The sequence below is a fragment of the Hypanus sabinus genome, chromosome 9, assembly GCF_030144855.1.
Source record: "Hypanus sabinus isolate sHypSab1 chromosome 9, sHypSab1.hap1, whole genome shotgun sequence".
Classification (NCBI taxonomy): domain Eukaryota; kingdom Metazoa; phylum Chordata; class Chondrichthyes; order Myliobatiformes; family Dasyatidae; genus Hypanus; species Hypanus sabinus.
This window is the reverse complement of record NC_082714.1, coordinates 1391592-1409261: the sequence shown is the minus strand read 5'-3', so window position 1 is coordinate 1409261 and position 17670 is coordinate 1391592. Positions and strand designations below refer to the sequence as shown.

General features: G+C 51.8%; 1 protein-coding gene across 2 annotated transcripts in view; it reads left to right on the top strand.

Moving 5' to 3' along the window:
* Positions 1–17670, top strand: part of LOC132398992 (ankyrin-repeat and fibronectin type III domain-containing 1-like) — a 755630-nt gene that overhangs the window by 488343 nt on the left and 249617 nt on the right. For both annotated transcript variants that reach the window (XM_059978830.1, XM_059978831.1), the window contains one exon: positions 8509–8628. In XM_059978830.1, the coding sequence (XP_059834813.1) occupies positions 8509–8628 (120 nt within the window). The remainder of the gene's footprint in view (positions 1–8508; positions 8629–17670) is intronic.

Here is a 17670-nt window from a genome sequence, read left to right as displayed (position 1 = left end):
GGCTGGGAGACTGGATCAGGGGCAGTGTCGGCAGCTGGGTCAGTGCAGGAGGTGTATGGGCCAGGGGCTAGGGTATATATGGCTGGGAGGCTGGGGCAGAGGCTGTGCCGGGGTGCATACAGTCCAGGGTCCAGGTCAGTGCCAGGGTTTATATGGCCTTTGGGGCTGGGGTGTGTGTGACCGGTGGACTGGATCAGGGGAAGTGTGGGGAGCGCGTACGCACAGGAGGCCAGGGCCAGGGAGGGGCAGTGTTAGGGTGCATACAGCCCCAGGTCTGGCTCAGTGCCGGGGTGCATACAGCCCGTGGACTGGGATGCGTATGGCTTGGGGTGAGGGGGGGTGTGGTCAGTGCAGGGGAACGTACGTCCTGGAGACCAGGGTGCATATGGCCGTAGGGCTGGGGTGGGGGCAGTGATGGGCTGCATATGGCCCACAGGCCCAGGGGCTGGGGAGCTTATGGCCTGGGGTCCCGGGGGACGGTCAGAGCTTGGCCAGGGGTCTGGGGGGGTGGGTCAATTTCAGGATGCATATGGCCTGGGGTCTAGGGGCCAGATCATTGCTGGGGTGCGTATGGTCTAGGGGCCGGGTTAGTGCTGATGTGTGTACAGCCAGGGGGATGGAGTGCGTACAGCTGGGAGGCCGGTGCAGGGTCAATGCCAGGATGCATATGGTCTGGGGTCTGGGTCAGTGCTGGGGTGTGTACAGCCAGGGGGATGGAGTGCGTACAGCTGGGAGGCCGGTGCAGGGTCAGTGCCGAGATGCGTATGGTCTGGGGTCTGGGTCAGTGCTGGGGTGTGTACAGCCAGGGGGATGGAGTGCGTACAGCTGGGAGGCCGGTGCAGGGTCAGTGCCGGGTGGCGTATGGTCTGGGGTCTGGGTCAGTGCTGGGGTGTGTACAGCCAGGGGGATGGAGTGCGTACAGCTGGGAGGCCGGTGCAGGGTCAGTGCCGGGATGCATATGGTCTGGGGTCTGGGTCAGAGCTGATGTGTGTACAGCCAGGGGGATGGAGTGCGTACAGCTGGGAGGCTGGTGCAGGGTCAGTGCCGAGATGCGTATGGTCTGGGGTCTGGGTCAGTGCTGGGGTGTGTACAGCCAGGGGGATGGAGTGCGTACAGCTGGGAGGCCGGTGCAGGGTCAGTGCCGAGATGCATATGGTCTGGGGTCTGGGTCAGTGCTGGGGTGTGTACAGCCAGGGGGATGGAGTGCGTACAGCTGGGAGGCCGGTGCAGGGTCAATGCCGGGATGCGTATGGTCTGGGGTCTGGGTCAGTGCTGGGGTGTGTACAGCCAGGGGGTTGGAGTGCGTACAGCTGGGAGGCCGGTGCAGGGTCAGTGCCGGGATGCATATGGTCTGGGGTCTGGGTCAGAGCTGATGTGTGTCCAGCCAGGGGGATGGAGTGCGTACAGCTGGGAGGCCGGTGCAGGGTCAGTGCCGGGATGCATATGGTCTGGGGTCTGGGTCAGAGCTGATGTGTGTACAGCCAGGGGGATGGAGTGCGTACAGCTGGGAGGCCGGTGCAGGGTCAGTGCCGAGATGCGTATGGTCTGGGGTCTGGGTCAGTGCTGGGGTGTGTACAGCCAGGGGGATGGAGTGCGTACAGCTGGGAGGCCGGTGCAGGGTCAGTGCCGAGATGCATATGGTCTGGGGTCTGGGTCAGTGCTGGGGTGTGTACAGCCAGGGGGATGGAGTGCGTACAGCTGGGAGGCCGGTGCAGGGTCAGTGCCGAGATGCGTATGGTCTGGGGTCTGGGTCAGTGCTGGGGTGTGTACAGCCAGGGGGATGGAGTGCGTACAGCTGGGAGGCCGGTGCAGGGTCAATGCCGGGATGCGTATGGTCTGGGGTCTGGGTCAGTGCTGGGGTGTGTACAGCCAGGGGGATGGAGTGCGTACAGCTGGGAGGCCGGTGCAGGGTCAGTGCTGGGATGCATATGGTCTGGGGTCTGGGTCAGTGCTGGGGTGTGTACAGCCAGGGGGATGGAGTGCGTACAGCTGGGAGGCCGGTGCAGGGTCAGTGCCGGGATGCATATGGTCTGGGGTCTGGGTCAGTGCTGGGGTGTGTACAGCCAGGGGGATGGAGTGCGTACAGCTGGGAGGCCGGTGCAGGGTCAGTGCCGGGTGGCGTATGGTCTGGGGTCTGGGTCAGTGCTGGGGTGTGTACAGCCAGGGGGATGGAGTGCGTACAGCTGGGAGGCCGGTGCAGGGTCAATGCCAGGATGCATATGGTCTGGGGTCTGGGTCAGTGCTGATGTGTGTACAGCCAGGGGGATGGAGTGCGTACAGCTGGGAGGCCGGTGCAGGGTCAGTGCCGGGTGGCGTATGCCCCGGGGTCTGGTTCAGTGCTGGGGTGCATATGACCCGGGGACTGGGATGTGTATGGCTGGAGGCCCAGGTCAGTGCTGGTATGCATACGGCTGGGGATCTGAGCTGCGTATGGCGGGGGTGGGCATATGTCCTGGGGGGCGAGGGTGCATATGGCCGTGGGGCCGGGGCAGGGGTGGTGACGGGCTGCATATGGCCTGGGGGTGCATACGGCTGAATCTGGGCCAATGCTGGTGCGTGTACATCCCAGAGACTGGGATGCATACAGCTTGGGTGTCGGGTCAGGGCTGGAGTGTGTATGACCTGGGGTTTGGGGTGCATACAGCCTGAAGTCTGGAGTGCATGCAGCCGGGGACCGTGTCAGGGTAATGGGAAGTATCCGGTTGTTGCGAGGGGCCCTTCTCACAGCCAGGGGACTGCAGTGAGCTCTGGACAATTCTTGTCTTGCACTGTTGCTTTCACTCCCTCACTCCCTTGTTCCCTCACTCCCTCGTTATCTCACTCAGTTTTCTCTTGTGCTGTTCTGTTCTTCTATACTGTTTGAGGGAGATCCGGTCTGTCTGGTGGCAGTGGTGGTCCTGGTGAATAAGAATACAGGTCTGGGATTTTCCAGCAGTCGAGGCAAAGCTCATTGTATATTTGCACAGTCGAGGGAGGTTCACAGTGTCTACCACATACCCAGCCCAGGGTCAACCATCCATCATTTAAGTGGCTTTTTCCTGTCACTTTTCACACCACCTTGCTACCTGATCTCTTGGTTTAGCAATGGAACCAAGTGGAGCCTTCTACCTATACAGCAGGAAGGAAGTTGAGCCAACCACGGGCCTGTTACCCCAACTCTGTGAGAGAAGACCTCACTATGTGCCTGTACTCAAACTCTCTGTGAGGAACTGGGCTCACAACAGCCCTGTACCCCAACTCTCTGTGAGAGAAGAGCACACCACGGCCCTGTACCCCAACTCCCTGTGAGGAACTGGGCTCACAACAGCCCTGTACCCCAACCCTCTGTGAGAGAAGAGCACACCACGGCCCTGTACCCCAACTCCCTGTGAGGAACTGGGCTCACAACAGCCCTGTACCCCAACCCTCTGTCAGAGAAGAGCTCACAACAGCCCTGTACCCCAACTCTGTGAGGAACTGGGCTCACAACAGCCCTGTACCCCAACCCTCTGTGAGAGAAGAGCTCACAACAGCCCTGTACCCCAACTCTGTGAGGAACTGGGCTCACAACAGCCCTGTACCCTAACTCTGTGAGGAACTGAGCTCACCACGGGCCTGTACCCCAACCCTCTGTGAGAGAAGAGCTCATCATGGGCCTGTACCCCAACCCTGTGAGAGAGTGATCTCACCACGGGCCTGTACCCCAACTCCCTGTGAGGAACTGAGCTCACAACAACCCTGTACCCCAACACTCTGTGAGAGAAGAGCTCACCACGGGCCTGTACCCCAACTCTGTGAGGAACTGAGTTCACCACGGGCCTGTACCCCAACTCTCTGTGAGAAAAGAGCTCACAACAGCCCTGTACCCCAACCCTCTGTGAGAGAAGAGCTCACAACAGCCCTGTACCCCAACTCCCTGTGAGAAAAGAGCTCACAACAGCCCTGTACCCCAACTCTGTGAGGAACTGAGCTCACAACAGCCCTGTACCCCAACCCTCTGTGAGAGAAGAGCACACCACGGCCCTGTACCCCAACCCTGTGAGGAACTGAGTTCACCACGGGCCTGTACCCCAACACTCTGTGAGAGAAGAGCTCACAACAACCCTGTACCCCAACCCTGTGTGAGAGAAGACCTCACCACGGGCCTGTACCCCAACTCTGTGAGAGAGTGATCTCACCACGGGCCTGTACCCAAACTCTCTGTGAGGACCTGAGCTCACAACAATCCTGTACCCCAACTCTGTGAGAGAGTGAGCTCACCATGGGCCTGTACCCCAACTCTGTGAGAGAGTGAGCTCACCATGGGCCTGTACCCCAACTCTCTGTGAGAAAAGAGCTCACCACGGGCCTGTACCCCAACTCTCTGTGAGGAACTGAGCTCACAACAGCCCTGTACCCCAACTCTCTGTGAGAAAAGAGCTCACCACGGGCCTGTACCCCATCTCTCTGTGAGAAAAGAGCTCACAACAGCCCTGTACCCCAACTCTGTGAGGAACTGAGTTCACCACGGGCCTGTACCCCAACCCTGTGAGAGAGTGATCTCACCACGGGCCTGTACCCAAACTCTCTGTGAGGACCTGAGCTCACAACAATCCTGTACCCCAACTCTGTGAGGAACTGAGTTCACCACGGGCCTGTACCCCAACCCTGTGTGAGAGAAGACCTCACCACGGGCCTGTACCCAAACTCTCTGTGAGGACCTGAGCTCACAACAACCCTGTACCCCAACTCTGTGAGGAACTGAGTTCACCACGGGCCTGTACCCCAACCCTGTGTGAGAGAAGACCTCACCACGGGCCTGTACCCAAACTCTCTGTGAGGACCTGAGCTCACAACAATCCTGTACCCCAACTCTGTGAGGAACTGAGTTCACCACGGGCCTGTACCCCAACCCTGTGTGAGAGAAGACCTCACCACGGGCCTGTACCCAAACTCTCTGTGAGGACCTGAGCTCACAACAACCCTGTACCCCAACTCTGTGAGGAACTGAGTTCACCACGGGCCTGTACCCCAACCCTGTGTGAGAGAAGACCTCACCACGGGCCTGTACCCAAACTCTCTGTGAGGACCTGAGCTCACAACAACCCTGTACCCCAACTCTGTGAGAGAAGAGCTCACCACTTCCCTGTACCCCAACTCTCTGTGAGAGAAGACCTCACCACGGGCCTGTACCCCAACTCTCTGTGAGGAAAACCTTGTTATCTCTGAGACAGAGTGACTCAGTGTTGCACAAATCACAGCCAGCTGGCAAGAGAATGGATCTGTGAGGCAAAATATGTAAACTGCAAATACTGGAAAGTTGAAATGGTGGAGATACTCCGCAGGTCAGGCAGCATTCACAGAGAAAGGAGTGCAGTTAATATTTTGTGTCTATTCCTTTCACTGAAGCAGCAAAGCCTTCCTGACTGGATGGTTGCCTCCATATTTCTCCCCACAGATGTTACCTGACCTGCTGAGTGTTTCTGTTGTTGAGGGTTAGTCACACCACCTTAAGCTGAAGAGCTGACAAAAATCACAGAATGTTTACAATGAGAAGGAAGCCATTTGGTCCATCAGGTCTGTTCTGGCCCTGTATAAGATCGATCTAACAGTCCAACTCCCGACCCTCTTCTCCAGATCCTGTCATGGAGTCATGGAAATGTATAGTGTAGAGACTGGCCTTTCTGCCCACATTCTTCCTGCTAGCTGAGGTGCCTATCTACACTGATTCTATTTGCTTGCATTCGGTTGTATCTCTCCTGTACAAGCACCTTTCAACTATTGTAGTCTCCACTACCTCCTTTGGCAGCTTGTTTGAGATACCCACTACCCTGTGAACAAATCTACACCCTGTCCCCTTTGTATCTCTCCTCCCTCACCTTAAACCTGTATCTAGTTCCACATTACACTGCTCTGAGGAAAAGTCTCTATCTATGGTATCTAAGTCTCATAGTTTATAAAACTCTTTCACTTAAACTTCAAAGTAAATTTATTATCAAAGTAGCTATATGTCATTATACACTAACCTGAGATTCATATTCTTGTGGGCATTTACAGAAATAAAACAATTTTCCAACTATACATAAACAAACAGAGACTGATGGACAACCAATATGCAAAAGCAGATAAATTGTGTAAATATAAGTAATCCTGAAAACTTGAGTTGTAAAACCATTGGAAGTGAGTCTATAGGTTGTAGAATCAGATCAGAGTTGAGGGGATTGAAGTTCTCCACACTGGTTCAGGAGCCTGATGGTTGAGGGGTAATAACTGTTCCTGAACCTGGTGGTGTGGGACCTGAGGCTTCTGTGCCTCCTGTCTGATGGTAGTAGTAAAAAGAGGGCATAGCCTGGCTGGTGGGGGTCTTTAATAATGGATGCTGCTTTCTTATGGCTGTGCTCCATGTAGATGTGCACAATGGTGGGGAAATCATTGTGATAGACACTTTCTGTAGGCTTTTCCATTCCTGGATACTGTGTTTCCATATCAAGCCATGATGCAACCAGTCAGGTTACTCTCCACTGTGCATCTATAGAAATCTGCCCAAGTTTTTGGTGACATGTTGAACCTACACAAATTTGTAAGACAGTGGATATGCTATCAAGCCACCTTTGTGATGGCATTTATGTGCTGGTCCCTGAACAAATCCTCCTATATGTTAATACCAAGGAATTTAAAGCTATAGATTCTCTCAACCTCTGACCCCGATGAGAAAAGGCTCATAGACCTCTGATTTGCTCCTCCTGAAGTCAATAATCATCTCTTGCTGACATTGAATGAGAGGTTTTGTTGTGGCACCACTCAGCCGGATTTTCAGTCTCCCTCCTATATGCCAATTTGTCGTCATCTTTGATTTAGTTGACTGTGGTGTCATTGGCAAACTTAAACATAGCACTGGAGCTGAACTTAATTCACCAGTCATCAGTGTAAAGTGAGTAGATCAGGGGTCTAAGCACACAGCTTTGTGGTGCACGTGTGCTGATGGAGATTCTGAACCAATCCAAACAGACTAGGTTTGCCCTCACTGGGGTACTAACTGGGTCAGCCCTCAGCCTCCTACATTGCAGTGAGAACAAACAGCCTATCCAATCTCTCCTTATAACCGCAGCTCTCTGTTCCATTCAAAACCCTCTCTAGACTATATTACCCACAAGTGTCGTAGTTTGGTGACTGGAACTGTCCACTGTGCTCCATATGTGGCCTAACCAAAACCTTGTCCAGCTGACATCAGCATTACCCTGTTAGTCCCAGATGCCTGTGTTTGCCCCCGCCCTTTCCATGTATCTATCCAAACACCTCTTAAATGTTGCAATTGTACCTGCCTCAACCAGTTCCTCTGGAAGCTCGTTCCAGGTGCTCACTGGCCTTGGTGTAAAGAAGTTACCTCTCAAACCTCTTTTCAATCTCTCCCTTCTGGTTTTGGACTCCCCTACCCTAGGGAAAAGACTATGGCTATCCGGCACGCCCATAACCCCTATGATTTCATATACTTCAGTGAGGTCATCCTTCATTTCCCTCTGCTCCAGGCAGTTTCTTTGGCAACGCTGAGGGCTTATGGTGACCTTCCAGGAGCACTTCCTGCCAGGTCGAAGGGGAGCTGTGTGCAGGAACGTGAGCCTCTGGGTATCCTCAGCCAGCCCACCTGGCTGTGGGTGGGAGATGTTGGGTTTGGAGTTTGATGTTGTGATGACCAGGCCAGCCTGAGATGGTCCTGAGGTGAGAGGAACCATGTCCTTGTTTCCAGGGCTGGGTCATCCTGGTCCTCATAAGAAGGTTTGTCAGACAGGATGCCCAGAGAATATGGTCTGAGTGCTGCCTTCAGAAAGATAGTGAAGTTTGTGAGAACTGGATTGAGGTATTGGTATAAGCACGAAATTCTCCAGGAGATACTGAACCAAACTGTTTAGCCTTCAGCAGCTGTGGTTTTGGAGAGTCTTAATGTGTTGAAAGATCTTCTGCTCATCCACTGTAGGGTGTGGGAAGTCACTGTGATTTCCAGTTCTGTGATGAGCTGGGTCCCCAGCCCCTCATCCCTCCTCTACTCTGGCAGGCATGGAATATAGAACAGGAGCTCCAGGACTATAGTTTAGGCTTTTTGGCTCACAATATTGTACCAACCTTTTAACCTACTCTAAAACCAATCTAATCTGTTTCTCCTATATAGCCCTCCATTTTTCTTCCATCCGTTTGCCAATCTAAACACCTCTTAAAAGTCCCTAATGTGTCTGTCTCTACCATCACCCCTGGCAGCACATTCCATAACTCTGTAGAAAACCTACCTCTGACATCCCCCCCCCCCCCCCACCCCACCCCATACCTTCCTGTGATTACCTTAAAATTTTGTCCATTTCCATTTCCACCCTGGGAAGAAGTTACTGACTGTCCACTCGAGCTATGCCTCTTATCATCCTACACACTCTATCCAGTTACCTCTCATCCTCCTTCACTCCAAAGAGAAAAGATTGCTCAACCTATCTTCAGAAGATATGCTCTCTAATTACCAGGCAGTGAAGTGGTGGAGTTAACCGGTGACTTCTACTCCCTCATCAGGCTGGAGAGCAGTAAGGTGAGACTGGCTGTGTGGCTTAGGCACAAGGACAGGGTTGTCGCAGTGAGTGAAGAACCCCCACCCTGGTTCCATCCCCGCCAACGCTCACTCAGCTTGGATTGGTAAGTGTGATCCCACAGGGACTGCTGTAGCTACGTTTAATTAACCTCTCTCCAGCTCTACTGAGAGACCCCCTGCGGTTCTAATTCTTTCCTTCCTGCACATCCTGACTCTCCGCTGAAACCTGCTTCTCTACCCCAGCCTCAGACACCTTAATCCCACCCTTCCCACTGTTCGTATCAATCATTTGCTGGACATTCACTAACGCCAATGATTGACTTCCAGCTGCTAGGCTGAGGGGGGAGCAGTTGTTGGGATGGGACTGCAATTAGGGCTTGGTGCTTGTGGCTGCTGGCTGGCCCTGTAGGGGTGATGTGGTGAATTCAGGGGCATCAGGTAACTGGGCAGGGATGTCTGTTTGCACAACAGAGAGAAAGCAGCCTGTGGTGTTCAGTGTAATAACCACAGTTATTAATTGTAAATGATCCATGCTTTTTAAACTGGTAAGAAAGATCTGAAATCTTATAACACCTTCCACATTTCTGCTATGTCTTCCTCAGTTGATGAAATATTCCCTGACGTAAGTCAATGTTGGTTGTGGGAACTTTGGTAGATTCCCCCCACCCCCACCCATCAATGTCAATGCCAATGTATTTTAGGAGTTTGGGGTGCGCTATACAACCGGATAATTGTTGCCAGCCTGGTATGGCTTTTTGCTTCTCTCCCTCAGTACCAGAAGCCTCAGGCCCTGCTGCCTCGATTTGGCTTCGACATGTCACATCACAGCTGTCCTGCACCTTCAAGGCTTCAGCTCACACCACAGAAATGCCAGGTCATACAGGTGGTTCAAAAGCTCAACTTTAATTGCCATATAAGATGATAAAACATAGGAGCAAAATTAGGCCCATCAAGTCTGCTCTGTCATTCCATTATGACTAATTAATTAACCTCTCACTCCCACTTTTCTACCCTCGACCCACCCTCCCCAACACCCCCGCTAAACTCCAATTTCAAAATACTACATCTAAATGTTTTAGGAATTTGCTGTGGTGTGTTGGCACAACATGCACCAAAAAGCAACGTTCAACAATTATAAAGTTAGAAGTACAGATATGGAATAAAGTATGCATCTGTACGTAAATATCAGCATACACTTGTAAACAAAGTTATAAACATTTCAAGAGCAGAGAGGTGGTGATGAACGCAGGCAGAGATGCTTTATCTAAACACATACATTTCTAACAAGATATGTGAATCCATAGTCCGAGAAGAAGGAATGAATGTGTCATTGTAGGGATGCAACTGCAAAGATGAGTTTTAATTACTCCAGGATGCTTAACGTCTAGAAGAAGCAGAGTGGAAAATGAGATAGGTAAGTGGAGAAAGGCTTCAAATCAGAAGAAGAAGTGGAGTCACGTTCAGGGGAGAGTTGATGGGATTGTCAGTGATGGATTTGCAGAGGTTGCTATAGGTTGGAGAGTTAGAGTGGATAGTGGATATAAGAGAGGTCATACGGTGATTGCAGGGATGTGACTTCATGTATAGGCTGGGCAAATGTGATCTGTAGTAACTGTGAGAAGGGGAGATTTATTGACTGTATGACTGGTGATTTCCTGGGACAGTGAGTTGAGGAACTAGCGAGGGAGCAGAGTAGTTTAGATCTGGTATTGTGTCATTAAGACTACTTGGTGAGCAGGGCCTTTGGATAAATCGCATACAAACAAGAGATTCTGCAAATGCTGCAAATCCAGAGTAACACACACAAACTGTTGGAGGAGCTCCAGGAAGTGGAGAGGAATAAAAAATTGACTTTTCACTTCAAGACCTTTCATCTGGACTGGAAAAGAAGAGGGAAGAAACCAGAATAAGGAAGTAGAGGGAGGGGAAGGAGGACAAGCTAGAAGGTGATAGGTGAGACCAGGTGAGGGGAGTGGGTGAGTGAGGGAGGATGAAGTAAGACCATAAGACATAGAAGTAGAAACATAAAAACATAGAAAACCTACAGCACAATACAGGCCCTTCGGCCCACAAAGTTGTGCCGAACATGTCCCTACCTTAGAAATTACTAGGCTTACCCATAGCTCTCTATTTTTCTAAGCTCCATGTACCTATCTGAAAGTCTCTTAAAAAACCATATCGTATCCACCTTCACCACCGTTGCCGGCTGCACTCACCACTCTCTGCATAAAAAATTTACCCCTGACATCTCCTCTGTACCTACTCCCCAGCACCTCAAACCTGTGCCCTCTTGTGGCAGCCATTTCAGCCCTGGGAGAAAGCCTCTGACTATCCACACGATCAACGCCTATGTACTCAGACCCCAAGATCCCTCTGATCCTCCCCACTGCCAAGAGCCTTACCATTAATACTATATTCTGCCACCATATTTGAACTACCAAAATGAACCACTTCACACTTATCTGGGTTGAACTCCATCTGCCTCTTCTCAGCCCAGTTTTACATCCTATCAAAGTCCTGCTGTAACCTCTGGCAGCCCTCCACACTATCCACAACACCTCCAACCTTTGTGTCATCAGCAAACTTACTAACCCATCCTTCCACTTCCTCATCCAGGTCATTGATAAAGATCACAAAGAGTAGGAGTCCCAGGACAGATTCCTGAGGCACATCACTGTTCACTGACCTCCATGCAGAATATGACCCACCTACAACCACTCTTTGCCTTCTGTGGGCAAGCCAGTTCTGGATCTACAAAGCAATATCTCCTTGGATCCTATGCCTCCTTACTTTCTCAATAAGCATTTCATGGGGTACCTTATCAAATGCCTTGCTGAAATCCATATACACTACTCCTACTGCTCTTCCTTCATCAGTGTGTTTAGTCACATCCTCAAAAAATTCAATCAGGCTCGTAAGGCATGACCTGCCCTTAACAAAGCCATGCTGACTATTCCTGATCATAATATACCTCTCCAAATGTTCATAAGTCCTTCCTCTCAGGATCTTCTCTGTCAACTTAACAACTACTGAAGTAAGACTCACTGGTCTATAATTTCCTGGACTTTCTCTACTCCATTTCTTGAATAAAGGAACAACATCTGCAACCCTGCAATCCTTCGGAACCTCTCCCGTCCCTACTAATGATTCAAAGATCATCGCCAGAGGCTCAGCAATCTCCTCCCTCGTCTCCCACGGTAGCCTGGGGTACATTTCATCCAGTCCCAGCGACTTATCCAACCTGATGCTTTCCAAAAGCTCCAGCACATCCTCTTCCTTAATATCTACATGCTCAAGCTTTTCAGTCCGCTGCAAGTCAGACTATAATCACCAAAATCCTTTTCCACAGTGAATACTGAAGTAAAGTATTCATAAAGTACCTCTGGTTTCATACACACTTTCCCACTGTCACATTTGATTGGTCCTATTCTTTCACATCTTGTCCTCTTGCTCTTCACATACTTGTAGAATGCCTTGGGGTTTTCCTTAATTCTGCCGCCCAAGGCCTTCTCATGGCTCCTTCTGGCTCTCCTAATTTCCTTTTTAAGCTCCTTCCTGTTAGCCTTATAATCTTCTAAATATCTAACATTACCTAGGTCTCTGAATGTTTTGTAAGCTTTTCTTTTCTTCTTGACTAGATTTATTACAGCCTTTGTACACCATGGTTCCTGTACCCTACCATAACTTCCCTGTTTCACTGGAACGTACCTATACAGAACTTGACAAAATATTAACCATATAACCATATAACAATCACAGCACGGAAACAGGCCATCTCGGCCCTCCTAGTCCGTGCCGAACTCTTAATCTCACCTAGTCCCACCTACCCGCACTCAGCCCATAACCCTCCACTCCTTTCCTGTCCATATACCTATCCAATTTTACCTTAAATGACACAACTGAACTGGCCTCTACTACTTCTACAGGAAATATTTCCTGAATATTTGCCACATTTCTTCCATACCTTTCCCTGAGAACATCTGTTCCCAATTTAAGCTTCCAATTACCTGCCTGATAGCTTCATAATTTCCCTTACTCCAGTTAAACGGTTTCCTAATTTGTCTGTTCCTGTCTCTCTGCAATGCTATTGTAAAGGAGATAGAATTATGATCACTATCTCCAAGATGCTCTCCCACTGAGAGATCTGACACCTGACCAGGTTCATTTCCAAATACCAAATCAAGTACAGTCTCTCCTCTTGTAGGCTTATCTATATATTGTGTCAAGAAACCTTCCTGAACACACTTAACAAACTCCACCCCATCTAAACCCCTTGCTGTAGGGAGATGCCAATCGATACTTGGGAAATAAAAATCTCCCATCATGACAACTCTGTTATTATTACACTTTTCCAGGATCTGTTCCCCTATCTGCTTCTTGATATCCCTGTTACTATTGGGCGACCTATAAAAAACACCCAATAAAGTTATTGACCCCTTCCTGTTCCTAACTTCCACCCACAGAGACTCTGTAGACAATCCCTCCATGATGTCCACCTTATCTGCAACTGTGACACCATCCCTGATCAACAGTGCCACACCTCCACCTCTTTTGCCTTCCTACCTGTCCTTTCTGAAATATCTAAAACCCGGCACTTGAAGTAACCAATCCTGTCCCTGAGCCATCCAAGTCTCTGTAATGGCCACCACACCATAACTCCACTATCTAAGCTCATCCACTTTGTTCACAACACTCCTTGCGTTAAAATAGACACATCTCAAACAGTCGGTCTGAGCGCGTCCCGTCTCTATCACCTGCCTATCCTCCCTCACACACTGTCTCCAAGCTTTCTCTATTTGTGAGCCAACCACCTCTTCTCCAGACTCTTCAGTTCAGTTCTCACCCACCAACAATTCTAGTTTAAACTCCCCTCCCCCACCCCCCGTAACCTTAGCAACCCTCCCTGCCAGTATATTGGTCCCCCTGGGATTCAAGCGCAACCGGTCCTTTTTTGTACAGGTCACACCTGCCCCAATATAGGTCCCAATAATCCAGAAATCTGAAACCCTGCCCCTACAGAATTAGGCAATCTGGCCCATCGAGTCTGCTCTGCCATTCATTCACAACTGATCCTTTATTCTATCTCCTCGTCAACCCCAATTCCCATCCTTCTCCCCATAACTAATGATGCCATGTCCAATCAAGAACCTATTAATCTCTGCCTTAAATACAACCATCGACCTGGCCTCCATAGCTGACAGTCAGCCAGCGGAACGTCTCCGTCAGGTCCCGACAGCCACCTGAACATCTCCGTCCGGTCCCGACAGCATCCCGAACGTCTCTGTCAACTCCCGTCAACATCTCGAATGTCTCCGTCAGGTCCCGTCAACATCCCGAACGTCTCCGTCAGGTTCCGTCAGCATCCCAAATGACTCCGTCAGGTCCCGTCAACATCCCGAACATCTCCATCAGGTCTGGTCAGCATCCCGAATGTCTCCGTCAGGTCCCGTCAGCATCCCGAACGTCTCCATCAGGTCCCGTCAACATCCCGAATGTCTCGGTCAGGTCCAGTCAGCATCCCGAACATCTCCGTCAGGTCCCGACAGCATCCCAAACGTCTCCGTCAGGTCCAATCAAAATCCCGAACGTCTCCGTCAGGTCCAATCAAAATCCCGAACGTCTCCGACAGGTCCCGCCAACATCCAGAACGTCTCCATCGGGTCCAATAAACATCCCAAACGTCTCCATCAGGTCCCGTCAACATCCCGAATGTCTCGGTCAGGTCCAGTCAGCATCCCGAACATCTCCGTCAGGTCCCGACAGCATCCCGAACGTCTCCGACAGGTCCATTCAGCATCCCGAACATCTCCGTCAGGTCCCGACAGCATCCCGAACGTCTCCGTCAGGTCCAGTTAACATCCCAAATGTCTCCGTCAGGTCCCGTCAGCAACCCAAACGTCTCCATCAGGTCCAATCAACATCGCGAACGACTCCGTCAGGAAGCCAAACGTCTCCATCAGGTCCAATCAACATCCTGAACGTCTCCGTCAGGTCCCGACAGCATCCCGAACGGCTCCGTCACGTCCCGACAGCATCCCGAACGTCTCCGTCAGGTCCAATCAACATCCCGAACGTCTCCGTACGGTCCCGACAGCATCCCGAACATCTCCATCAGGTACCGTCAACGTCCCAAACGTCTCCGTCAGGTCCAAACAAAATCCCGAATGACTCCGTCAGGTCCCGTCTACATCCCGAACGTTTCCGTCTGGTCCAAACAACATCCCCGAACGTCTCCGTCTGGACCCGTCAGCATCCCGAACGTCTCCGTCTGGTCCTGTCAAGATCCCAAACGTCTCCGTCAGGTCCAATCAGCATCCAGAACGTCTCCGTCAGCACCCGTCAGCACCCGTCAGCATCCCGAACGTCTCCGTCTGGTCCTGTCAAGATCCCAAACGTCTCCGTCAGGTCCAATCAAAATCCCGAACGTCTCCGTCAGGTCCAATCAAAATACTGAACGTCTCCGACAGGTACATTCAGCATCCCGAACGTCTCCGTCAGGTCCCGACAGCATCCCGAACGTCTCCGTCAGGTCCAATCATCATCCCGAACGTCTACGTCAGGTCCAATCAACATCGCGAACGTCTCCGTCAGGTCCCGCCAGCACCATGAACATCTCCATCAGGTCCAATGAACATCCCGAATGTCTCCGCCATGTCCCGTCAACATCCCGAACGTCTCCGTCAGGTTCCGTCAGCATCCCAAATGACTCCGTCAGGTCCCGTCAGCAACCCACACGTCTCCATCAGGTCCAATCAACATCCCGAACGTCTCCGTCAGGTCCAATCAAAATCCCGAACGTCTCCGTCAGGACCAATGTACATCCCGAACGTCTCCGACAGGTCCCGTCAACATCCCGAACGTCTCCGTCAGGACCCATCAGCATCCCAAACGTCTACGTCAGGTCCAATCAACATCGCGAACGTCTCCGTCAGGTCCCGCCAGCACCATGAACATCTCCATCAGGTCCAATGAACATCCCGAATGTCTCCGCCATGTCCCGTCAACATCCCGAACGTCTCCGTCAGGTTCCGTCAGCATCCCAAATGACTCGGTCAGGTCCAGTCAGCATCCCGAACATCTCCATCAGGTCTGGTCAGCATCCCGAATGTCTCCGTCAGGTCCCGTCAGCATCCCGAACGTCTCCATCAGGTCCCGTCAACATCCCGAATGTCTCGGTCAGGTCCAGTCAGCATCCCGAACATCTCCATCAGGTCCCGACAGCATCCCGAACGTCTCCGATAGGTCCATTCAGCATCCCGAACATCTCCGTCAGGTCCCGACAACATCCCGAACGTCTCCGTCAGGTCCAGTTAACATCCCAAATGTCTCCGTCAGGTCCCGTCAGCAACCCAAACGTCTCCATCAGGTCCAATCAACATCGCGAACGTCTCCGTCAGGAAGCCAAACGTCTCCATCAGGTCCAATCAACATCCCGAATGTCTCCATCAGGTCCAATCAAAATCCCGAACGTCTCCGTCAGGTCCCATCAAAATCCCGAACGTCTCCGTCAGGTCCAATGTACATCCCGAACGTCTCCGACAGGTCCCGTCAACATCCAGAACGTCTCCATCAGGTCCAATAAACATCCCGAACGTCTCCGTCAGGTCCAATCAAAATACTGAACGTCTCCGACAGGTACATTCAGCATCCCGAACGTCTCCGTCAGGTCCCGACAGCATCACGAAAGTCTCCGTCAGGTCCAGTTAACATCCCGAACGTCTCCGTCAGGTCCCGACAGCATCCCGAACGTCTCCGTCAGGTCCAATCATCATCCCGAACGTCTACGTCAGGTCCAATCAACATCGCGAACGTCTCCGTCAGGTCCCGCCAGCACCATGAACATCTCCATCAGGTCCAATGAACATCCCGAATGTCTCCGCCATGTCCCGTCAACATCCCGAACGTCTCCGTCAGGTTCCGTCAGCATCCCAAATGACTCCGTCAGGTCCCGTCAGCAACCCACACGTCTCCATCAGGTCCAATCAACATCCCGAACGTCTCCGGGAGGTCCAATCAGAATCCCAAACGTCTCCGTCAGGTCCCGTGAGCACCTCAAACGTCTCCATCACGTCGAATCGACATCCCAAACGTCTCCGTCAGGTCCAATCAAAATCCCGAACGTCTCCGTCAGGTCCAATGTACATCCCGAACGTCTCCGACAGGTCCCGTCAACATCCAGAACGTCTCCATCGGGTCCAATAAACATCCCGAACGTCTCCGTCAGGTCCAATCAAAATCCTGAATGTCTCCGTCAGGTCCCATCAAAATCCTGAATGTCTCCGACAGGTCCCGTCAGCATCCCGAATGTCTCCGTCAGGTCCAAACAACATCCCGAACATCTCCATAAGGTCCAATCAACATCCCGAACGTCTCCGTCAGGTCCCGACAGCAATCGAACATCTCCATCAAGTCCAATCAACATCCCGAATATCTCCGTCAGGTCCCGTCAGCATCCAGAACGTCTCCGTCACGTCCAATCAACATCCCGAACGTCTCCATCAGGACCCGTCAGCATCCTGAACGTCTCCGTAAGGTCCAATCAACATCCCGAACGTCTCCGTCAGGACCCATCAGCATCCCAAACGTCTCCGTCAGGTCCTGTCAACATCCCGAAAATCACCATCAGGTCCTGTCAGCATCCCGAATGTCTCCGTCAGCATCCCGAACGTGTCCGTCAGGTCCAATCAGCATCCCAAACATCTCCGTCAGGTCCCATCAGCATCCCGAACGTCTCCGTCAGGTTCCGACAGCATCCCGAACATCTCCGTCAGGTCCCGTCAGCATCCCGAACGTCTCCATCAGGTCCCGTCAACATCCCGAATGTCTCTGTCAGGTCCAGTCAGCATCCCGAACGTCTCCATCAGGTCCAATCAAAATCCCGAACGTCTCCGTCAGGTCCAATCAAAATCCCGAACGTCTCCGTCAGGTCCCGTCAACATCCCGAACATCTCCATCAGGTCTGGTCAGCATCCCGAATGTCTCCGTCAGGTCCCGTCAGCATCCCGAACGTCTCCATCAGGTCCCGTCAACATCCCGAATGTCTCGGTCAGGTCCAGTCAGCATCCCGAACATCTCCGTCAGGTCCCGACAGCATCCCGAACGTCTCCGACTGGTCCATTCAGCATCCCGAACATCTCCGTCAGGTC